This window comes from Mizuhopecten yessoensis, unplaced genomic scaffold, assembly GCF_002113885.1.
Source record: "Mizuhopecten yessoensis strain PY_sf001 unplaced genomic scaffold, ASM211388v2 scaffold443, whole genome shotgun sequence".
Taxonomy (NCBI): Eukaryota; Metazoa; Mollusca; class Bivalvia; order Pectinida; family Pectinidae; genus Mizuhopecten; species Mizuhopecten yessoensis.
In genome coordinates this window covers 277,903-303,098 of record NW_018403549.1, presented here as the reverse complement: position 1 = coordinate 303,098, position 25,196 = coordinate 277,903, and the positions used below count along the sequence as shown (strand labels likewise).

The 25,196-nt window shown below is 37.4% G+C and overlaps 1 protein-coding gene across 2 annotated transcripts; it reads left to right on the top strand.

Moving 5' to 3' along the window:
* Positions 1-4,040: 4,040 nt before the first annotated feature.
* LOC110449340 (probable ATP-dependent RNA helicase DHX58) lies at positions 4,041-25,196 on the top strand. Of its 2 annotated transcripts, none has more exons than XM_021496145.1 (13): positions 4,041-4,191; positions 7,771-8,058; positions 9,009-9,146; positions 9,620-9,796; positions 12,291-12,373; positions 13,310-13,555; positions 14,444-14,606; positions 15,069-15,161; positions 17,517-17,689; positions 18,110-18,389; positions 19,029-19,268; positions 19,791-19,958; positions 24,809-25,196. In XM_021496145.1, exons 1-13 carry the CDS (start codon positions 4,167-4,169, stop codon positions 24,826-24,828), a joined length of 2,094 nt encoding a protein of 697 aa, XP_021351820.1. In that variant the 5' UTR covers positions 4,041-4,166; the 3' UTR covers positions 24,829-25,196. The 2 variants fall into 2 exon arrangements, with proteins under 2 accessions (XP_021351820.1, XP_021351811.1); XM_021496136.1 differs by lacking the exon at positions 24,809-25,196 and adding an exon at positions 21,591-22,713 and having other exon boundaries at positions 4,046-4,191.

The following is a 25,196-nucleotide window of genomic DNA, read 5'->3' as shown; positions in this document are numbered from 1 at the left end:
GTGAGCACTGTTAGCCGTCCATTACGGTGTTTGTACCATTTGTCACATGTAGACTGACTTCCTGTTACAGTTTCCAATTAGAAGCCTAAAGTTTGGTAACATTGTAATGTTTCCAAATTGCTACATTTGTCTGTATCTACATCAATGAGAGCTTTATTCCGAAAGGTTAGTGAGGTTAGTGAAGGTGGCATCTTATCAGCTTTCTACTTTAGTATGGTAATGTCAATCTCATCTTTGTTTACTGGTGGAATAGTTGGGAAAATGCTGCGTTTGGAAACAACCTCTTTCAAAGCTTTCAGAACAGACAGGCTTGGTAGAGCATCTTACAATTTCCTCCGGTTAAGTTCTGTGAGCTTTAAGATCGTTCTAATGCAGGTTTTGGCTCAATCTAAAATATAAATGTGACAGTGAATAAATACCTGGTGTAACAAAAATATATACTGGTGGACAATTTCCTTTTACTAAATTGTTATTTTCAGATGTTTGATAAGCAAGAACAAAATCACAAAAATTAGTAAAAACTGACATTTCCTGTTAATTATATCACTTACCTTCAAACTTTACATATGAAGGATAACCCAATTATTTACATAATAAACAACTGTCGTATTATTCCTGTTCATTTAAGATGTTTTTCGTTACTAATTTTACTGCATTTTTAATTTACAATTTCATTGAAGGTCTGATTCCATTAACATATCTCGCTTGTGAATGACTTTGTTGTAAGTCCTAGGCGGCCTCCTGTCTTTACTTTTAACAAACCACTTGCTACATGACTACACACTTCCCCTAATCTATAATATATTACCAAATAAAAGACATGATTAAACTTATGGCTTGTATTCATATGTGCAAACACATCTGAGTTTTATCATCACTGAATCATACTGCCTCATGTCTGTACAGAATCCTAAAACTATTTTTTATTATAGAATAGAATGTTATTCTGCAAAATTTTGTCAGACCTTCCTTAATGGTAACTGTACTGTTTATTACGTCAGCCAAGAATTACTCAGAAATAGTTACAGTAAAACCTGCCATACTTGTGTACAGAGACTACTGCATACATTAGAATACTTAAGTATATAAGACTGTATGTCATGACCACTTGTATATGCACACTGGTCCTTAGCGGTAATTTTGTGTCGGGATCACGGCAGCTTTAAGGCAGTAAAACCCCTTGCCTGTCATACAATGGGTACAATGTATAGCCCCAGCTGATTTCTCAATGCACATCCAAGAATGGTGTGGTCTGTCTTAGACTCGTTGGGAAGGGGTCAGCTTGGCCTTTATAAAGCAACCAAGACTATCATTAGACACATTGTGGCAGTAAACACTATGTACATGTCCATATCCCCAAAATACATGTAACAAAATCCAAACATGATTAAAAATATTTGAAAAGGCCGTTTTACATGCTACAAATGTCATAACTTCAGGTAATTTTCAGAAATATAACTGACTTTTTTAGTAATTGTGGCCGGGTGCTTGAAGTACATCGTCTGGGGTTGATGTTTACACACAAGACGAATGATTTGTTTTATTAATCTATTATAGATAAACACAGTATGACTGACTTATACGCATCTAGAGATGTATACGCTTTCAATGATCCTTGTGTGTAACCTGTGACCCTTTGTCCCTATATCAAGTAATTATAAATATCTGCTACGTAACATCTGGCCAGGTAGTTACAGTTGTGTGACCGCACATCGAACATACATCGTGCGCACTCCGTGTGCAGATCGTGCGCATAAATGTGTGATTTGGTATAATTGATTGATCAATATTATGGATTGTAAAAACTCCGGAGGGATCGTATGAAAAAGGTTCACTGTATATATTAATTTATCATCTCAATAATTTAGATTATGTTCAATTTTATAATAGGTGTTACACATTATGATAGACTATCACGAATAGGTTCGACTCCCATGTTACAGTAAATAACAATGATGAGTGAACGGAGTTTAACTATCTGAGCATATATGTGATACCGTAGGACCGTTATGATAACACAACTGGACATTAGGTAGTTGTTAATTGCATTTGTTTTGGTCTATAGAATATTCCCCTTTACCTGGATTTACATACCTCGACGAGTTCCGCAAGTGCGCCGGGTCACACAACTACGGTCCTGGTACATGTACAAAGTGGCTATATTTACCTGTATATGGGACCATATATATATGTGCGGTAATGTTACATGTGTCGATTCGGTCGATAAAAAAACAAACACCATATCTATATTTAAGAAATAGCAGGTCTATAACAGATAGTATCTGTATATAACAATTAGTTAATGTCTATCATATATAGTCACTGTATATAACAGATGGTCACTGTACATAATAGGTAGTATCTGTATATAACAGGTAGTCACTGTATATAACAGGTAGTCACTGTACATAATAGGTAGTCACTGTATAAAGTAGGTAGTCACTGTATATAACAGGTACTCACTGTATATAACAGGTAGTAACTGTTTATAACAGGTAGTAGCTGTATATAACAGGTAGTCACTGTTAATAACAGGTAGTCAGTGTATATAGCATGAAGTTACTGTATATAACAGGTAGTCACTTTATATAATATGTAGTCACTGTATGACATGTACTCACTATATATAACAGGTAGTAACTGTATATAACATGTAGTAACTATAAATAACATGTAGTTACTGTATAAAGTAGGTAGTCACTGTTTATAACAGGTAGTAACTGTATAACATGTAGTCACTATATATAACAGGTAGTCACTGTACATAACATGTAGTCACTGTACATAACAGGTATTCACTGTATATAACAGGTAGTCACTATATAACAGGTAGTCACTGTCTATAACATGTTGTCACTGTATATAACAAGTAGTCACTGTATATAACAGGTAGTCACTGTATATAACATGTAGTCACTATATAACAGGTAGTCACTGTCTATAACATGTTGTCACTGTCTATAACAGGTAGTAACTGTATACAACAGATAGTCACTATATATAACAGGTAGCCACTGTATATAACTAGTAATCACTGTTTATAACATGTAGTTACTGTAGAAAACAGGTAGTCACTAGTTATAACTAGAAATCACAATCACTGTATATAACATGTAGTCACTATATATATCTTTGTTTAGGGTTTTTTCTAGAAAGTTTAAAATAAATTGATATTAAATATATCACTTTAAATACTGCAAAATTGGCAGAAAGAAAAATATTAAGCATATTTTTATTTTGTTATCCGTAAACGTTTTGAAATAGTTACGAATCCTCGATGTCTACAAACGCGTTATAAGCGTCTTATGTGGTCATTTGCATTCCAGTTCATTTATAATACTTTATTGTTTGCAGTTCATTGATAAGAGATGGCGCACGCGATATAATCATGTGAACGTTTAAATCACAGACCGTGTAGTCACTGTATATAACAGGTAGTCACTGTATATAACTAGGAATCACTGTTTATAACATGTAGTTACTGTAGAACACAGGTAGTTACTTTATATAACAGATAGTTACTGTATTAAACAGGTAGTCAATGTATATAACAGGTATTTATTGTATATTACAGGTAGTTACTGTATATAACAGATAGTCACTTTCTCCAGTTACTGCCGATGGTTTTTAGATAAAGGATATTATTCCGTTTCCATTTTGTGTTCTGTCAAGGTGAAAAATATAAGGCATATTATCATTTTGTTTTTCAGTAAATCTTTTGAAATAGTTACGAATCCTCGATGTCTGCAAACGCGTTATAACCTAAACACGGCTGTGTTAGTTGTAATGAACTACAATACATGTGTAGTCTTATATGTGGTCATTTGTATTCACGATCATTTCTATTACTTTAATGTTTGTAGTTCATTGATTAGAGTTGGAGCACACGATATAACCATAAATAGGTCTGTCTGTTAAAATCACAGACCGTATATTAAACAAAGGCTATACCGCGTCAGTAACGTAACTGTATACAAATGCGGAAGTAGTTACCGCGCCATTACGTGTCCGGTATATTACAGTGTACATGACTGTAGTATAACGAGTTATAATTAGAAACACGTGTTCAGTCTCGTTTTCCGAAAACGGGAGATATCGAAAGTGAAAATTGATTCGAAGAAGGAGTTACCTATCAGGTCTGTTTAGTGACCTTGGTGGCTAGTGCGATGGCGACAGCCGTGAAGAAACCATGTAAGTATGACTAAACATTCTTAGCCGTTTACATGTACCACAAGATACACAAGTAACCATGTAAGTATGGCTCAACATTCCTGGCCGTTTACAGGTACCACACGATACACAAGTAACCGTGTAAGTTTGATTAAACATTCCTTGCCGTTTACATGTACCACACGTGACTCAAGTAACCATGTAAGTATAACTAAACAGTCCTGGCCGTTTACATGTACGACACGTTACACAAGTAACCATGTAAGTATGGCTCAACATTCCTGGCCGTTTACAGGTATCACACGTTACACAAGTAACCGTGTTAGTATGACTAAACATTCCTGGCCGTTTACATGTACCACACGTTACACAAGTAACCATGTTAGTATGACTAAACATTCCTGGCCGTTTACAGGTACCACACGTTACACAAGTAACCGTGTTAGTATGACTCAACATTCCTGGCCGTTTACAGGTACCACACGTTACACAAGCAACCGTGTAAGTATGACTCAACATTCCTGGCCGTTTACATGTACCACACGTTACACAAGTAACCATGTAAGAATGATTTAACATTCCTGGCCGTTTACATGTACCACACGTTACACAAGAAACCATGAAAGTATGACTCAACATTCCTGGCCGTTTACAGGTACCACAAGTTACACAAGTACCCGTGTAAGTATGATTAAACATTCCTTGCCGTTTACACGTACCACACGCTACACAAGTAACCATGTAAGTATGTCTAAAACATTCTTAGCCGTTTACATGTACCACACGTTACACAAGTAACAAGGTTAGTATGACTACACATTCCTGGCCGTTTACAGGTACCACACGTTACACAAGTAACAGTGTAAGTATGACTCAACATTCCTGGCCGTTTAAAGGTACCACACGTTACACAAGTAACCGTGTAAGTTTGATTAAACATTCCTTGCCGTTTACATGTACCACACGCTACACAAGTAACCGTGTAAGTATGATTAAACATTCCTGGCCGTTTACATGTACCGCACGTTACACAAGTAACCATGTAAGTATGACTTTACATTCCTGGCCGTTTACATGTACCACACGCTACACAAGTAACCATGTAAGTATGATTAAAACATTCTTAGCCGTTTACATGTACCACACGTTACACAAGTGGGGGTGTAAGTATGACTAAACATTCCTGGCCGTTTACATGTACCACACGCTACACAAGTAACCATGTAAGTATGTCTAAAACATTCTTAGCCGTTTACATGTACCACACGTTACACAAGTAACAAGGTTAGTATGACTACACATTCCTGGCCGTTTACAGGTACCACACGTTACACAAGCAACCGTGTAAGTATGACTCAACATTCCTGGCCGTTTACATGTACCACACGTTACACAAGTACCCATGTTAGTATGACTAAACATTCCTGGCCGTTTACAGGTACCAAACGTTACACAAGTAACCGTGTAAGTATGACTAAACATTCCTGGCCGTTTACATGTACCACACGCTACACAAGTAACCATGTAAGTATGACTAAAACATTCTTAGCCGTTTACATGTACCACACGTTACACAAGTAACCGTGTAAGTATGACTCAACATTCCTGGCCGTTTACAGGTACCACAAGTTACACAAGTAACCGTGTAAGTATGATTAAACATTCCTTGCCGTTTACATGTACCACACGCTACACAAGTAACCATGTAAGTATGTCTAAAACATTCTTAGCCGTTTACATGTACCACACGTTACACAAGTAACCATGTAAGTGTGACTAAAACATTCCTGGCCGTTTACATGTACCACACGTTACACTAGTAACCATGTAAGTATGATTTAACATTCCTGGCGGTTTACATGTACCACACGTTACACAAGTAACCATGTAAGTATGACTTAACATTCCTGGCCGTTTACATGTACCACACGTTACACTAGTAACCATGTAAGTATGACTAAGCATTCTTAGCCGTTTACATGTACCACACGTTACACACGTAACCACGTAAGTGTGACTAAAACATTCCTGGCCGTTTCCATGTACCACACGTTACACTAGTAACCATGTAATTATGATTTAACATTCCTGGCGGTTTACATTTACCACACGTTACACAAGTAACCATGTAACTATGACTAAACATTCCTGGCCGTTTACATGTACCACCCGTTACACAAGTAACCATGTAAGTATGACTCAACATTCCTGGCCGTTTACAGGTACCACACGTTACACAAGTAACCGTGTAAGTATGATTAAACATTCCTTGCCGTTTACATGTACCACACGCTACACAAGTAACCATGTAAGTATGACTAAAACATTCTTAGCCGTTTACATGTACAACACGTTACACAAGTAACCATGTAAGTGTGACTAAAACATTCCTTGCCGTTTACATGTACCACACGCTACACAAGTAACCATGTAAGTATGACTAAAACATTCTTAGCCGTTTACATGTACCACACGTTACACAAGTAACCATGTAAGTATGACTAAACATTCCTGGCCGTTTACTTTTCATAGATGGAAGGGTCTTAAGATGCTTTACTAAAAGTGTGAATTCCATGACCGTGGGGTTTCACGTTTCCCCCTTGGGAGGGGGGTCAACTTTACTATAGTTTATATTGGGAAATCACATTTTGGTCCAACATTTGTTTAATTTCAATTGGAAGTAATTTGGTTAGCATTATCAGTATAGGATAGCAACTTGATGGTATGCACCTATCAGCCCTGGCTGATCCCCAGGGGCTGATGGATTGGGCCAAAACTGGTCAAATTGACTGAAATTTCAAAATCATCTTTTCAATACCCAGATATTGTAGAATCAAATACTCTTCAAATATTGAAGGGTTTGAAGGTGCTCTACCATAATTGGGAATTATATGACCCTGGGGTCTCACGTTAACCCCTGGGGAAGGGGTGGGGATGACAAAATAAATGTATTTTGGTTTATATTGGCAAATGATACTTTGGATATTACATGTTGATAACTTGATTGTAATTATAACACTGAGTTGACAGTTTGATACTTTGAACATTTTGAGCCAGCCCTACTCCCAAGTGCTGTAGGGAGGGACCCAAAGGACTCAGTGTGCTAAAGTTTCTTCATCTTCCTTGTTTAGAATCAGAGGTGCTAGTTTCAAATACTTTTTAGTCTTAAATCTGTATGCTAGATATTGAATAAGGTGGCTTTCTTGGTTTTTTTGGTCACTTTGAATAATATTTCTGTTCATGTTTTAAAAACAAAAGATAATTCTCTGTATAAATATATCAGAACTCATGTGACCGTTAAGGTTACAATTGTGAGATTAAAACCAAGCGGGTCTCTTGTAGTGAACGGTTATAAATGTTGCATAAAGTCCTTAAACCTGTATAAATTCATTCACATCTCAAACTTCAAAATATCGTGTTTTGTATCATTTAAGCTGTATCTATTGCCCGCGGCGTGAAAGCTAAGAGATAGAAAACAAACTTTTAATCGGAATGAAAATAAACGTAATAATGTTTGAACTTTAAATACAAAAACGACGAAACAACAAAAAGATACATTGTGTAAAACACTGCAATTCACCGTATATTTGACTGTTTCAGTGGCTGAGCTATTCTCGGACTTGTCATTAATCACAGATCTACCATCGAGGATCGGTATAGGTTGGGATAGCTTGTTGATACGTCTAGGTCTGAAAGGGGTTAACATAGAACATATCGAGCACGACCATCGACTTTTAAAGGATAAGATTAAAAATGGCCTGGTCAGATGGAACAGAGAGAAAATACACACACCTGACTCGAAAAGGGCAGCAGCATTTCTTGAAGCCTTGCGGGCACAGGGAATGGTTTCTCTGGCGGAAGAACTGGAGGATGAATACAACTTCGATGGTAAGAAGGCCACTCCTTGTAGAGCATATGTAGGGTTGTTACTATATTGGAGGTTAGGTAGGTCAAATCGCATACAGCTCTTTGCGAATTCAGGTGAAGTAGGTTGCACGTATTGCTGATAAATGTAGCGGATGGGTAAAGTTCGCGAAACCTACTGCTGAATCTTGGGAATAAGTTATGTCTGGGCAGTAAGATAAGACACTCCCGAGGTCTTGGTGTTGACCTGAGCATTAAAGATTAGAAAGATTACGTTCTTGAAAAGGTAAATCATAGAACAATGGTAACCTCATCCTAATATATTTTAGAGGTATGTATAATTAGATGATGCTGTTGGATTGTTTATATCCATGTTTTGTTAATTTAAAGTAATCCATTTGTTGTTTATTTATACACTTTCATGATACTTAGGTACGGTCATGTGTGTTGTTTATTTATATGTCAATGGGTTGTTTATTTATAAACGTTCATGTGTTATTTATTAATACACTGTACGTCAACGTGATGTTTATGTATAAACATCAATGTGTTGTTTTTCATGTACGTCCATGGTTTGTTTATTTATATAGATCCATGTATTGTTAGGATTATATACGTCCACGTGTTGTTTATTTATATACTGTACTTCCACGTGATGTTTATTTATATACTGTACTTCCACGTGATGTTTATTTATGTACTGTACTTCCACGTGTTGTTTATTTATGTACTGTACTTCCACGTGATGTTTATCTATATACATTTATGTATTTTTATTTATATATACATCCACGTGCTGAGTTGTTTGTTGTGTATTGACACATTTTATATCACTAGGATCCATAAGACAACAATTTAGATACGTTTTGAAAAAGAAATAAACTAATCAAATAGGTATGTGATATCTAACGGACATTTTTATGACAATATCAAGGCTTACATAATGTGTATACTATTATGTGTTGCATACAAAGAACCCGAGCTTGTTGAGAGCACACCTGACGATACGGAGGACTCGCGTGATACGTCAGCCGACATAAGTATAGTGTACACACGTGAAGCGTCAGGCGATATCATGAACAGCCTGGATCGTCCGAAAAATGACCGTTCTGGTAATTGAAAATTCTACGTTATTTCAATGTGTTAGCAACTCCCCATTCGGTACACAAAGTTGTGTACTATATATGTATAACATATTTTGAGAAAGCTGGAAACTGGTATAATAAATTCGTCATGTTTGTTTGTTCATTTTTATATTTATTTTTAACTGATGGGTGAGTGTATTGAGGGGAGTCTAAATTATCGAAGTTATCTTCTCGGTCTTCCCCTTAGTTGACACTGAAGAAACCACAATGATCAGCCGTCCTCACATTAACATAGCTGCTACGGAAACATTTAACCTCAAAACACAACCGTAGTCAATTTATAACAAAACTTTGAAAACGAGTTTATTAATCTCTAATTATTGAATATATATCTGAGCGGAACGATTTTATATTAGGTGTGCCTTTGTTCAGTAGTTCTGGATCTATAGATCTATAACAGATCCTTCCAAAAGCTAACTCTGTTTTCTCCCAAATACTAGACCAGACGGAAAATGGACCTGACATCAACGGAGACTTCCCCCTGCGTGATTATCAAATGGAAATAGCACAGGATGGTCTAAAAGGAGAGAATTCAATCATCTGGGCAGGGACAGGATCAGGGAAGACCAGGGTTGCCGTGCACATTATGAAGAAGCACCTTGACACCAACCCAACTGGTATGACTCTTTCATCAGCCCCATAAATGCAGGGTCTATCCTGAGAGTTATGACTTATTCTTGAATTATCATTTTAGTCTTTAATATGAAATTATCTCTTTCTATGGGAAATGTTTTGCTGTAATTGTTACCTCATCTATTTCGAAAAAACGTAAATTGTAGAGTAAGCATCAGTCAAATATGAGAGCGAATTTATCATTGGAAAAATAATAGATTTTTCCAGCGTAAGGCAAAAGTTTGATGTCTCGAATTTAGAAAACACCAAGAGACTACTATATTGCGAACTAAAATGCAAAAAAACAGGGGCAAAATAATGAATAAGAAAAATGGTAAACTTTCGTATAATACGTTGGAAAAAGACAAGACGATTCAGAAGAAAACGTGTTGTCTGATTCTAGGACGACATATGCCGTGTAAATTAAGGTAAACAATGGATGCAGAAAAGTCCGCAGTGGCCATGATTTAAAGTGTATCGGGATGTATAAACGATCAGACTGGTGAATGTATTCTTTATTAGACAGCACATTGTCAGTATATCTGAAAGAGTATTAGAAGGGCATTCCAAGGCTGCTTTCGTCCAGTAAACTCTTCAATATATTCAACCTCTAATAAGCAGCCAAGTAGCCTAGTTGAAGGACACAACTTTTTCTTGTGGGAAAGTGTACAGCCTGATAAATATTTGGCCATTAAACCAAATAAAGATATTGTCAACAAAGATCTCTGTTATCTCACGATTTTATCTTTAGTAAAATAATTTCGACTGTTTTCAAGCTTTTCAAAAAAGAAAAAAGAAAGTATACCAATAAGACACAACTTTAAATTCATAGAAGCTTCGTTTGTCTACTCATATCTAGGAAGTAGATCATTGAGCGAGGTGGGGGGTAAATCTGTTCACATATCTAGGAAGTAGATCATTGATTGAGGTGGAGGTAAATCTGTTCACATATCTAGAAAGTAGATCATTGAGCGAGGTGGAGGTAAATATGTTCACATATCTAGGAAGTAGATCATTGAGCTTATGCCAGGTGCGGCGTCTGGCGTCCGGCGTCCGTCCGTCCGGCATCAACTTTTTACTTAAATAACTTCTTCTCAGTAACCAAACGGCCTAGGATGATGATATTTGGCCAGTAGCATGCCGGGATGATGGGCTATCAAGTTTGCTCAAATGATTGACATTGACTTATATTCAAGGTCACAAGAGTCAACTATGTTTAAAACCTTTAAACAACTTCATCTGAATAACCAAGAGGCATAGGATGATGATATTAGGCCAGAAACATGCTGGAATAAATGGCTAACTAGTTTGTTCATATAAATGACCTTGACTTATATTTAAGGTCACGGAGGTCAAAACCTTAAAACAACTTCTGCTGAATAACCAAAAGGCCTAAGGTGGGATAAAGGGCTACCAAGTTGTTCTAATGTATAATGTGACCGGGTGTGGTGTCCTGCTGGGTGTCTTCGGCAGTATGTTTCAGTGAGGTAGCAATATAAAGTCGCCAGCAGTTCTGCGCTATCACAAGGAGTCAAAAACGAATATATCACAGCTTCCCAAAACACACACGCATACATTACACGAATGCATCTTGCACACAGGGGAGGCCGTCCTGAAATGACCATAGCTGTTGATAGGACGTTAACCAATGCTAAACAAAACCAAAACCAAATGTATGATTTTTATCCATTTTCAAGTTCACAGGGGTCAAACATGTTAAAATATTTTAACAACTTCTTCTGAATAACGAAGATGACTAGGGTATTGATATTTGGCCAGTACCATGCTGGGATAAAGGGCTACCAAGTTTCTTCAAATGAATGACCTTGACTTAAATTCAAGGTTACAGAGGTCAAAACCTTTAAACAACTTCTCTTGAATAACCAAGAGGCCTAGGGTGATGATATTTGGCCAGTAACATGCTGGGATGAAGTACTACCAAGTTTATTCAAATTAATGACCTTGACTTATATCCAAGGCTACAGAGGTCAAAACCTTTAAACAACTTCTCTTGAATAACCAAGAGACTTATGGTGATGATATCTGACCAGCTACATGCTTGGATGAAAGGCGACAAAGTTTACTCAAATGAATTTCCTTCACCCATTTGCAAGGTCACAGGGGTCAAATAAGTTGAAATCTTTAAACAACTTCTTAATAATCTAAAGGTCCAGGGTAATGATATTTGGCCTGACGCATGCTGGTATGAAAGGCTATAAAAGTCTCTTCAACTTAATGTCCTTGTTTGACTTTCAAGGTCTCATAATGTCACATGTTTAAATCTTTTGATATATATTTTTTTGAATCAAACACTGATATTTTGCCTGTAGCTGTATGTTAGTCCATTTGTGTGATTACAAGTGTAAGATCAATACAAGGTGAGCGATTCAGGCTCATTGGACCTCTTGATAAATCATAAGAAATCTTAGAGTTCCAACCTTTTAAAAACATGAACATTTTTAAGTTTTGAAAATATTCTTTATTTGTGTTTCTTTTCAGGGAGAATTGCATTTTTCAACACAACGTTGACGCTTCTGGATCAACAGTATGAAGTGATACGTAAATTCTTACCCAAGTATGAGGTAGATGTACAGTAAATTCTTACCCAAGTGTAAGGTAGATGTACAGTTAATTCTTACCCAAGTATAAGTTACATTTACAGTAAATTATTACCCAAGTATCAGTTACATTTACAGTAAATTCTTACCCAAGATCAGTTACATTTACAGTAAATTATTACCCAAGTATAAGGGAGATGTACATTAAATTATTACCCAAGTATCAGTTACATTTGCAGTAAATTCTTACCCAAATATCAGTTACATTGCAGTAACTCCTTATCCAAGTATCAGTTACATTACAGTAAATTCCTACCAAAGTATAAGGTAGATGTACAGTAAATTCTTACCCAAGTATAAGTTACATTTACAGTAAATTCTTACCCAAATATCAGTTACATTGCAGTAACTCCTTATCCAAGTATCAGTTACATTTGCAGTAAATTCTTATGCTAGTTTAATGTACATTTACATTTAATACTTACCTAGGAATAAGTGTAATTCTTAACCAAGTATAAGGTACATGTACAGTAATTTCTTACCCAAGTATAAGGTACATGTACAGTAAATTCTAACCCAAGTATAAGGTACATGTACAGTAAATTATTATGCTAGTTTAATGTACATTTACACTTAATTCTCATCTAGGAATAAGTTATATTAACAGTAAATTCCTATAAGGTACATAGATACACACACAGTTAATGTTACCTTTGTAAAATCAAACTGTATCATACAGCTGTTAGAAATTAGGTACAAGGTCTGGAGATATAACCGCCTGTCTACGTAGCTCCTGTATGTTCTTGTGTAAGCCGTCTATGCCGTAATGTAAGGTACAGTGAATAATGCTGCAAGTAGTGGAGAAACAACACAAAACAAAAACACGTAACATAGTTTAAAAGCGCCTTCAGCACTTAACTTACTCGTGGAATGTAAACGCCTTTATATTGATATCACCAGATCATGAAGTTCAGTGGCGCGGACCGGATCAGTGATACCCTATTACCGAATACACAGCACTTCCACGTCTGTGTCCTCACTCCCATGACACTTGAGAAATACTTGGCAGAAGGGACTGTGTCGCTAGATTTGTTTTCTATGCTCGTTTTTGACGAGTGCCACCACACACGCAAAAATGAACCATACAACCAGATTATGAAATACTACCGGAAACTACCACAAGATAGCGCCGTCAAACGACCACAGGTATGTATACTGCATCGCAAGTTACATTGAGATGGTGTATGTTCCGACGATAAAACCCCTCTCTTTCTTGTTCTGAACAATGATTGAAACCTAAACGCGTGTGTTGTGTCTAAGGAGCAGTATCACTGTTTTGGTATGCGGAAGTAAATGATCCATCCTAGTTTATGTTGTTGCGGGTAAACATCGCCTTTATTTTAGGTTTGAACCATAAAACGGTTCTCTGACCACCTATTTTGAGGGGGACTGAATACGTGATTTACGTGCTAATTTTTTGTTTATTTTGTATTAAGAAACCTTGCAGCATTCTCTCGTAAAATTTGCGGTTAAATTTGTAATAAAAATTGATCAATATTTATATTTGGTATGAAAGGATACTATGTGTTTGACAGGGTCAGAGGTAGTGTTCACAATAATGTGCTTTAATCTGAATTGATAAATATATATATTACCTCACTTGGTATGCTTAACTATTTTATAATTCACTTATGAGGAAGTATTAATAAAAACTGATCGGAATAGCAAAAGAACTATGCCAGAGGTTGAACAATAATATCGTCATTTTGAAGGGGCCTATAAAAGCATGCATAGCATTGTGTAAATAATCGAATTCTTTATGTCTTGAAAGAAAATAAAATTTCACTCCGTGTGTGATATCAACGGTAACGGTAATCGTTGATATGCAGGGAAAAATAACAGTTTCATCCTGCGGCACGGTCACTTAAAAATCTGTGTTGGAGAATGGCCACCGCTGTTTTAATAGATAGAAGTTGATAGTTTGTGGGATATTCTTGTTGGAGAAGGGAGAATATATATTTGGAAAGAATGTTTCTGAATTATGTTTATCCATCGGAACGATTTCCCCAGCCCTCACTGTTTCCTCTTTACTAGATTCTCGGATTGACAGCGTCGGTAGGAACTGAGCGGGCCTGCAATGTAGATGGCGCAGAGAAAAGTATCCTCGACCTGATGGCCCGAATGAATGTTCACAAGATCGCTACCCCCCGGATCAACAGGGAGGAGTACACACAATTTGTTCCAGAACCCAAAAAACGTACGCTCACATAATACTCTATCCGAAGTACAATGGTGAGCTTATGCCGTACCGCAGGCGTCCATTGTCCCTCAACTTTTCCTTAAAAAAGTTTCTAGTCTAAAACACCTTTATACATTTTGACTTAATTTGGCCTAGAGCATCCTTAGGCAAAGGGGACTTAATTTTGTATAAACGGAGGGTGTAGTCCCTCTGGATGCAGTGGGTCAGGTCCCAACATGGGAATGTGAGGTTTAAATCTTCTTCTGTACCATTTCAGGGATTGTATCCAAATTTGGCCTGGAACATCATTGGGCAAAGCAGACTTAGTTTTGTATAAATGGAGTGTTGCCTCTCTGGGTGCAGAGGGATTGGGTCCAAAAAGCAAATTTGAGGTTTAAGTCTTTAATTTTTTCCCTTCTGTGCCGTTTGATTGTTAGGGATAAATAAAACCATCGTTTGACAATGTGTTTACTATTTCAGATTCCGAAGTCATGAAGGACCGTACGACTGATCCAATGAGAGATACTATAGAGGGCGCTATGGATCGACTTGAGACATGGCTCCAAGACAAATGTGAGTCTTACTGTATCCATAAATGCTATTCGTCAACTCTTTGAATACACTGATCCAGCCACTAACTGCACGACATATCTTCACTGTAAAATGGGTACGAGTGTGATATCACCTCGATGGAAATGTTTGATTGCCAGTCAGTCAGTGTTTCCCACTCATTTTAGCTCGCATGGTCCGAAGGACCATGGTGAGCTTATGCCATACCGCAGCGTCCGTCGTCCGTCCGTCAACTTTAACTTTAAAACGCTACTTGTCATGAACGACTGAGCAGATTTTGACCAAATTTGGTCAAAAGCATCTTTGTGGGAGGGAGAACAAATTTTGTATAAATGATGGGTGTGGCCCCCCTAGGGGCTGAGGGGCGGGTCCCAATAGCGGAAATATAGCAAATTCTTTAAAATCCTTCTACTTCTGTAGGAATGAAAGGATTTGTTCCATAATTGGTCTGAAGCATCCTTGGGTGAAGGGGAACTAATTTTGTATAAATCGTGGGTCTGGCCTCCCAGGGGCCTGAGGGGTGGGCCAAATAGGGGAACATAGCAAATTATTTAAAATCCTTCTTATTCTGTAGGAATGAAAGGATTTGGTCCATATTTGGTCTGAAGCATTCTTGGGTGAAGGGGAACCAATTTTGTATAAACCGTGGGTCTGGCCCCCTAGGGGCCTGAGGGGCGGGGCCGGAGGGGCGGGGCCTGGGGGCGGGTCCCAATATGGGATACATAGCAAAATACGTATTAAAAGTCCTTTTTCTTCTGTAGGAATGAAAGGATTTGTTCCATATTTGGTCTGAAGCATCCTTGGGTGAAGGGGAACCAATTTTGTATAAACCGTGGTTCTGGCCCCCTAGGGGCCTGAGGGGTGGGGCCCAATAGGAGAAATATAGCAAAATATTCTTTAAAATCCTTCTTTTTCTGTAGGAATAAAAGGATTTGTTCCATATTTGGTCTGAAGCATTCTTGGGTGAAGGGGAACCAATTTTGTATAAAGCGTGGGTCTGGCCTCCCAGGGGCCTGAGGCGTGGGCCAAATAGGGGAACATAGCAAATTATTTAAAATCCTTCTTATTCTGTAGGAATGAAAGGATTTTTTCCATATTTGGTCTGAAGCATCCTTGGGTGAAGGGGAACCAATTTTGTATAAACCGTGGGTCTGGCCCCCTACGGGCCGGAGGGGCGGGGCATGGGGGCGGGGCCCAATATGGGATACATAGCAAAATATTTATTAAAAGTCCTTTTTCTTCTGTAGGAATGAAAGGATTTGGTTTATATTTGGTCTGAAGCACCTTTGGGTAAAGGGGAACCAATTTTGCATAAACCGTGGTTGTTGCTCCCCTGGGACCTGAGGGGCGGGCCCAAAAGGGGGAAAATAGATAAAACCTTTATAACCCTTCTTCTACCATAGGGATTAAGGGATATTATCCTAATATAGTCTGGAGCATCCTTAGGAGAAAGGGTCTCAATTTCGTTTAAACAGCGAGTGTGGCCCCCCTGGGGGCAGAAGGGAGGGGCCAAATAAGGGAAACAGTAAATTCTTTAAAATCCTTCTTCTTCTGTAGGAATGACAGGATTTTTTTCAAAATTTGGTATGAAGCACTCTGGAATTGTGTGAAGGGGATACATTTTGTATAAACGGTGTGTCTGACCCCCCTGGAGGCAGAGAGGTGGGGCCCAATAGGGGAAATAGAGGTAAAACCTTTAAAATCCTTCTTCTACCATAGGGATTAAGGGATTTTATCCTAATTTAGTCTGGAGTATCCTTGGGCCAAGGGAACTCAATTTTGTATAAGCAGTGGGTGTGTTCTCCCAGGGGGCAGAAGGACGGGTCTCAATAGGAGAAATAGAGGTAAAATCTTTAAAATCCTTCTCCGACCATCGGGATTAAGGAATTTTATCCTTATTTAGTCTGAGCATCCTTGGGTCAAGGGGACTCAATTTTGTATAAATGGAGGGTATGACACCCCCCCCCCCCCCCNCCCCCCCTAGGGGCAGAGGGATGGGGCTCTGTTTGAAGTTTGTTCTCACTCTATCTCAAGTGCTGGATGGATCTTTCTGAAATTTCATGTACTTACAGCACCTACCATGGAGTGCTATATCTTTACTTCATACCAATTATTTTAAACATGTTCAGGTGAGCGATACAGGGCCTCTTGTTACTGAGTGCTACACTACTCATCCGTGCTAGAAGTCTTGTCGTGAGACTTAGCGACGACACTTGGCCTTTAGAATCTCTTGAGTCCTTAATGTACCTGTGAACGTTCGCAGGTTTTACAAATAGAATGAGGCTATGTAATGTCCCTGAACAGTAAACATTTACAAAACAATAGATAATACCATTCACGTTTTCTGTATCCGTCTAGTGTTGGATCTTGACAAGAACGTGCACAAGTTGTTGGGGGAAATACCTGACAAAATGCGAATGGAACAGCAGTACCAGTCTTGGCTGTCCCGACTCATGGGCGCTCTCCCTCGAAGTGAAGAGTTAACACCGGAAATTAAACATCAGGCAATTGTGATAGCAGAACATCTAACAGTAAGTTGTACCGTCATCTTTGGTAATATTGCATAGTGAAGTGTGTTTATGTCTCTGCGTTTCTTCGTACAGGTTAACGGACGATGTAGAGAACTCCAAGTTAACGAGAAAAGTTGCCTTCCAATGGCTGCTCTAATGAATTATATAAAGAATATTGGCTGGATCGTATTATCTTCTAAAATCATAAAATCCTTTTATCAAAACAACCCCGAAACTGAATATAATGTGTTTATTACAATTAAGAAGAGTGATGGAAGGTTTAAATAGACGACGTAACAGGGAAGTATTATGAAGTGACGTCAATGTTCGCAATGTACGCAAACAACAGATTGGTCGAAATTATGCCTGCAAAGTCTATATATAAACGTCAAAACAGATTTGCATTGTGAATAGTTAACGGACGAGATATCTATTTTATAGATGTACCAGACTGCTCTGAGTGTAAACCACACATTATGTATGAAAGACGTGCTGGAGCATTTGTATCATTCGTCACTGAAATACAATATACTGGAAGGAGGAAAAAAGAACGCAGTAGTAATCTCTAATTCATCCCGAAACAATACAGACGAGGATAATACAGGAAGTGACAATACAGACGAGAAAAAACCAGGAGATGATATTATTGAAAATGACAATACAGTTGTGGAGGAATCAGGAAATAACAAGACCGAACATACAGTTGTCAGCCTTTACAAATGTAAGATGTCAAAAGTATTGTTTACCACTTATTTCTTCTAATGTTTAAACTGTTTCATCTGCAACTTCAAAACTGGCAATAGTTTTTCATTAGTAACCATGACATGTATATTTACAGAGATACGTTACTTAAAGTTACATGTATATTTACAGAGATACGTAACTCATGGTTACATGTATATTTACAGAGATACGTAACTCAAGGTTACATGTATAGTTTCAGATATACGTAGCTCATGGTTACATCTATAGTTACAGAGATACGTAACTCATGATTACGTACATTGTAAGAAAGAGGTATATTCGATTCTGTTATGGAGACCTATCAATGTGATTTTTTCATATTTGTATTTTGTATATTTCTACTATTGTTATTTTCAGACATATTTCTGCTGTTGTAAACCTTTAATTATATCCATCAAATACCCTCAAGTTTTGTTTTCTGACAAAAAAATCGTATGTATAGGTTTTTGAAAACAAAATTAAACTGATAATTTGACAGCCGTTTTGGTTACGCAACTCTTAAAAAAACCACTATAACACTATTATGATGCAACTAGTGTGTTTTTTAAGAAATCTACTTTTAGCTGTTTCTATTGAGATTTAGTCCTGATTTAGACAAATTTATTTTATGTTACAGACGTCACCAAGAGGTTGGAAATCCTCTCAATGAACGATGAATATGAGAATCCAAACATTGTTCGACTCCAGGAGATGGTTGACAAAAACTTTGAAGAGAAAGGGAAAGATTCCACATTCATTGTGTTTGTAGAACAAAGAGAATCTGCCGTCGCCGTATCAAAGTACCTGAGAGAGAAATCCTCCTTCGCTAAATGCTGTTTCCTAATAAGCGCACAGTCAACGGCAGATGGCGACGGAAGTACGCACTAATCAATACACATGCTAATATATCATTGATTTGCTAATCACGTATTTTTTTGTGAATAACTATCTTCACGACTACTGTCGATGAATAGAATTCAATCAGGAAAATGTCCAGTTTAGGTCATAGTCCACTTTTTGGTGTATATTATGTTTGTGAGATATGTGAATTTCTTATCGACTCACTGTGAGAAATGAAGCCAAATATATGTATCTGTCTTGTAAGGTGTAGGTTCTGTGTAAGAAGGAAACGTGCCTGTGATATGAGTACGAAAGTGATTCTTAATACACAAACTTTGCACTGTTAACGTGTCGCAACGTTTCAAGACCCTTTGTTTGAAACTGATAGATATTATTGACGTAATGATATATATGTTAACGAAGGAGTGTAACTATAGGTCACGAGAAACAGCTAGAAAGCACATGTTGAATTTGTATACCATAATTTATTATGGCTCCACTTAATGATAAAACAGACCCGTGTGGTATAAGACATAACAAGGCTTTATTGTTCCGACAGAACAGTCCCAAGCCGAGCATAACCGGGTAGTGCAAAAACTCCTGTCAAAACAAATCAATGGACTGGTGGCGACACAGGTGGCCGAAGAAGGCTTGGACATACCTGCCTGTAACTTCGTCATCCGTTACAACAAATCTAGCAACGAAATATCCACCATACAAGCTGCAGGTGTGTATTATATATAGCTTTATCGTTACCTAACATTTTTGATAATTACAGGTGAGTATTATATATAGCCTTATCGTTACCTAACCTTTTTGATCATTACAGGTGTGTATTATATATAGCCTTATCGTTACCTAACCTTTCTGATCATTACAGGTGAGTATTCTATAAAGTCTTATCGTTACCTAACCTTTCTGATCATTACAGGTGAGTATTATATATAGCCTTATCGTTACCTAACCTTTCTGATCATTACAGGTGAGTATTATATGTAGCCTTATCGTTACCTAACCTTTCTGATCATTGTTTAATTCCTTTCAAATTTAGATTGGTAATACAAAGTTCAAACATGTTTAACATGTCTAACAGGAAAATTCATGGCAAGGTCACAGTCACCAACAAAACGGTGGCAGTATACCATTCTATAACACTACCTGCGTATCATGTTTCCGCTCGCGGTGCTCTTGTTATTAACTCAAACGGTTGGACCAGAGTTGATCGTTTTATGAAAATGGTGTTTATCAAACCTGCTGATTTAATGTTATTTTTCGGCGAGCCATGTCGGAATGGTATTTCAGTGGGATACCACATTAAAGTCGGCATCAGATCCTGGCAATCGCATGTTGTCAAATTCACCATCATACCGCCTACAGCAAACATACATAATACACATGGAGGCACACTTTCAAGGCCTTTCGTTGGTAATAGGACGTTACAAAAAACCAAAGCCAAACCATACAATAAGTAAGTAGCCATTTATAATAGCCAACACACTACTTTGTCTCCCTACACCATGCAAGCCACAAGTGTGAGTTTCTTTCAGCCTACATATAACATTTTACCTTACTCCACCATACATGCCACGAGTGTGCTTCGTATCGCATGTAGATTACATACTACGTCTGATGTCAGACCACCCCTGCAGGTCGGGGATCGAGAAAAGAATACACCTGATGTTACCCACTGCATGTAAGAGGCGACCAATGTGCTAATCCTCTGCAAAACTGGTGCTTTGCTATGTGTGCCCTCTACTAGGGGACTTAAAAGCGACCAAAGTAAATCTGCCGGAATCTTAATCTTTCTTTTTTCTTCTACATTGTTTCATTTCTTAACGCCTTGCTTGGCAATACCGCACATTTGGCTTTAATGTTGAGCGTTTGGTCCGGATGAGGAAGGTAATGGGTTCTGTACCCAGGCGTACCAAAATCCTTAAAAATAAAAGTTATACATGCTTAACGTTCAGCATTATGAGAAATGAAAACAACTAGTTCACCCGTTGTCAGTATAATGTGACCGGGCGAAACTCTGTGCTGAGTGCCTTCGGCATGATATTTCAGTGAGATAGCAGCACCATAAAGTCGATGTCAGTTCCGCGTTATCACAAGTAGGCAATGACCTTATTAATAAGACGTTCAACAATATAAAACCAAACCTGATGTTAGACACATTCCCTGAACATGAAAACGAGGGTCAGCGTGCATTTTAAATGCATTTAAATAGTTACTCAATATTAAGTAATGAACGTAAATGGATATTAAATGTGTGTATGTGCAATATTTAATATAAAGGCGACAGAAACCTACTTCAACCCATAACTGTCATCCAGAAAAAATGTATCTGAAATATATATTACAGGAAGGAGTAGGGCAATGGATGGGACCGTCATAGACTTTGCTAACGAACGGAAACACAGACAGGAGCAGGAGAACGTAATGAAACTGACACTGATGAATCAGGCGCTGGAGATGGTATTAGGTCGGCCTGTCGACGACATCCGACTGGAGGTCATTAAACGCATGGACTCCATCACTAAAACAGAGGCTGAGGAGGAGGAGCGCTCCAGAGAGGCTGGAAGAAAGAATAAGACGCAAGGCAACTTTACATTGCGATGTTTGAGGTGTCAGGAAGTCGCAGTGTCTAGCTCTGACATTAGACGCTATAAAGAAACCAATTACATTGTCGTAGGCAGAGATTTCTACAAAAAAGCTAAACGTCGGCTTAACAAGAAAGTCAGATGTTATGAAAACATGACAACAAAGTACAAAGTAATTTGTAAAAATTGTTGTTGTGAGTGGGGAGAAGGGAATTGTATGCAGACTTGTTTTTTTGCAGTGTTGAAGATAAGGCAGTTTATCGTGACGGACGATGACACAGGAAAGAAGTACTGTCGCGTGCCTTGGAGTGCAATACCTCATACCGTACAGACCATGACTGACGAGGACTTTTCCTCTCTCGCTGCTTTAGACAAGCTCATAGAAGATGCCCCCGACAACTAGTTGAATATTATAGCAGTGTGTGACTTTGGTAGCTTAAGTTCAATGTACACTATCTTTTGAGTGCACTATTGGTGCAATGAACTTGGACTTACTAATAAATTGACTAGCGGTGTAGATATACGTGAACACCTACGGGTGATTATGTTAGTCATTTGCTACATATTCCTGTATCTTTATAATTATTTTCTGTCGCTACCTTTTGCTGAGTTTTTGGTCTCTGGTACCTGTGTGTTATCCTAATTTGTTTTAATTAATGGGGGTTATTTGGAGCCCTTTTCCTTTTTTAATCAAGTAAGTTCATGTAACGTAGTCTATAAAACACAGCAGACGTGTGTATACAAGTTATTTATCGGAAGGAATAAAAACATGTTCTGTTGATAAATTACTTGTGAATACTATACAAACTTATTTAATTTGGTTAAATGTGGTTAATAATTAAATGTGTATATTGACAGTGAAATAAAATATATTTTTGATTTCAATTTTATTGTCCCTTCTTGATAATAAATGTTATTTTGCAATATCAAAACCTTATCTTATCTCTGATACTGAACTCTTATATTGTTATCATTAGGTACCCAATACATGCTGAATTTCTAGCAGGTCAAAGAATAGGCTTGCTGTATCCTTTTGTTGTAAAACTCTGCTAGTGCAGGGCCCGATGCAGATTCGAGGGTTGTCTCCCGTGTTTTCTGCTAAAGGGACTTTGAGAAAAAGGAAATTGATCTACTGCCCCAAATGAAACATTTGGGAACTTCATATTTTTTCTCCACTTCCTAAAAAACGTTCTTTTGTTTCCTATTGCCTTGCTTGGCAATACCTCGCTTGTACTGTTAGTGATACACGCTCGCCTCAATAGAGTATGTATCATGTTCCAAGGCTAGGACATATCGTAGTCCTTAAAATGTAGTCGTTATCCCCTGCTCAACGTTAACCATTTAGGGTTATACAAACTGGTTTTCCCGTTGTCAGTATAATGTGACCGGTTGGAATACTGTGCTAAATGTTTTCGGCCTAGTAATTCAGTTAGGTAGCACTCTGAAGTCGGCATTAGATACACACTACACAATGAGACAAATACATCGACATTCCCCGTCTTAAGCACCTATACACGCTACACAAGGAGACAAATACATCGACATTCCCTGTATCCAGCACCTATACACAACACACAAGGAGGCAAATACATCGACATTCCCTGTCTCCAGCACCTATACACAACAAACAAGGAGACAAATACATCGACATTCCCTGTCTCCAGCACCTATACACAACACACAAGGAGACAAATACATCGACATTCCCTGTCTCCAGCACCTATACACAACACACAAGGATACAAATACATCGACATTCCCTGTCTCCAGCACCTATACACATGCACGCATCGGCGCACGTCTAAAACGATCGTATCTGTTAAATGGACGTTACACATAATAAAAACGTTATAGTAATTTACTTTTATCAGTACTTTCAAACTGAAGAGATATCCACGCATAGTTAAGCATTCTACACTCTGTTTTATCGACGGTTTCCGTACAATGATTTACTTGTTATAGAAGTCAAACTGGCTGGACTTAAAAAGCCACACCTCGCCGAAGGTTGAATTTGTCGATAATGAAGAAGTGAATGATTGTTACAGGGTAGAATTTATGTATAAGTATATATTACTTAGTAATATTGGAATATATTCTGTTGGTATAAAGTGGAATTAGGATAAATGTTATTGTTACAGGGTAGAATTTATATATAAATATATATTACTTAGTAATATTGGAATATATTCTGTTGGTATAAAGGGAAATTAGGATAAATGTCATTGTTACAGGGTAGAATTTATGTATAAGTATATATTACTTAGTACTATTGGAATATTCTGTTGGTATAAAGTGAAATTAGGATAAATGTTATTGTTTCAAATTCTATTATATTTTATGAGTCAGGCCACCTTAATATACATACACGTCGTATTTTTGTGTGTTGTAATACGTATTAGTAATTAAGTATGCATGTTTTGACACATGACTGTAGACTGACCAATGACTTGTCTTAGGATATGACCTTTGACATTTCATACCTGGGTACCTGGCAATCTTACCTGGGCACTTCTAGAGTTTGAGAAAGATTTACGTGCTGCAATGGTTTTACATTACATGTACACATATATCCGGAACGTCTACACCATAGCTGTAGAGTAAGTGTTTATTTGCTAGACATGTTTTTATCTAAACACTCTAGCTTATTTCTAAATAAGTAGTTACTGTTTCAAATTATCTGTTAAATATACTTTCTATATGTATATAAAAAATACTATGCATTTATTTCTAAAAGTTTGTATAACATATTTATATTGAAATGAGCTAGTTTGTATGTATTCTAGTTGGATAAAGCTATCTAGAAATTCATACCGATACAAAAAGTAAAATAACTTTTATTGTACATTTTTCCTAAATTATGTAATTTGCACTTTATAGTTAATTATCATAAAAGTATTGTAAGAGTTATTTCCCTTAATTCATATAGATCTACAGTGTATTTGTATGAAAGGTAAATGTCGTTGTTGTTCTTAACTTTCAGGTGTTTTGTGTATACCATAATGTGCTTGGAACAAAACGAAGTCAGGAGAACTCACCCTGTAACATGATTATATAATTAGCTAATTGGATGACAGGTTTAATTCCATAGGAATGACGATTGTACACCTCTGAGAAATCAAAATATTTCTGTATTAATCTTTATTTCTGATATACATTCCTGAAAAAGGGATTATTACACTATTTTAAATATTTGATGGATAAAACGAAAACAAGTTTCTCTTTCTAATACAGCCATTAAAATGGGTGGTCCGTGTGCCTCTTGTTTGTCGCATCATTATATGTTATTTTTCACCATTTCACCTATAAGAGGCGATAAAGTTAGTGAACTGATCGGAATAAGGTAGAATATGCCATTGTGATTTTATGAT

What these genes read in the sequence shown, in the direction of transcription:
- LOC110449340 (XM_021496136.1), top strand. Translation starts at nt 4,167, where the DNA reads ATGGCGACAGCCGTGAAGAAACCAT. An exon ending in GGATGAATACAACTTCGATG is followed by an intron (nt 8,059 to 9,008) that starts GTAAGAAGGCCA and finishes TTGCATACAAAG; the next exon opens with AACCCGAGCTTGTTGAGAGC. An exon ending in AACGGCAGATGGCGACGGAA is followed by an intron (nt 19,269 to 19,790) that starts GTACGCACTAAT and finishes TTGTTCCGACAG; the next exon opens with AACAGTCCCAAGCCGAGCAT.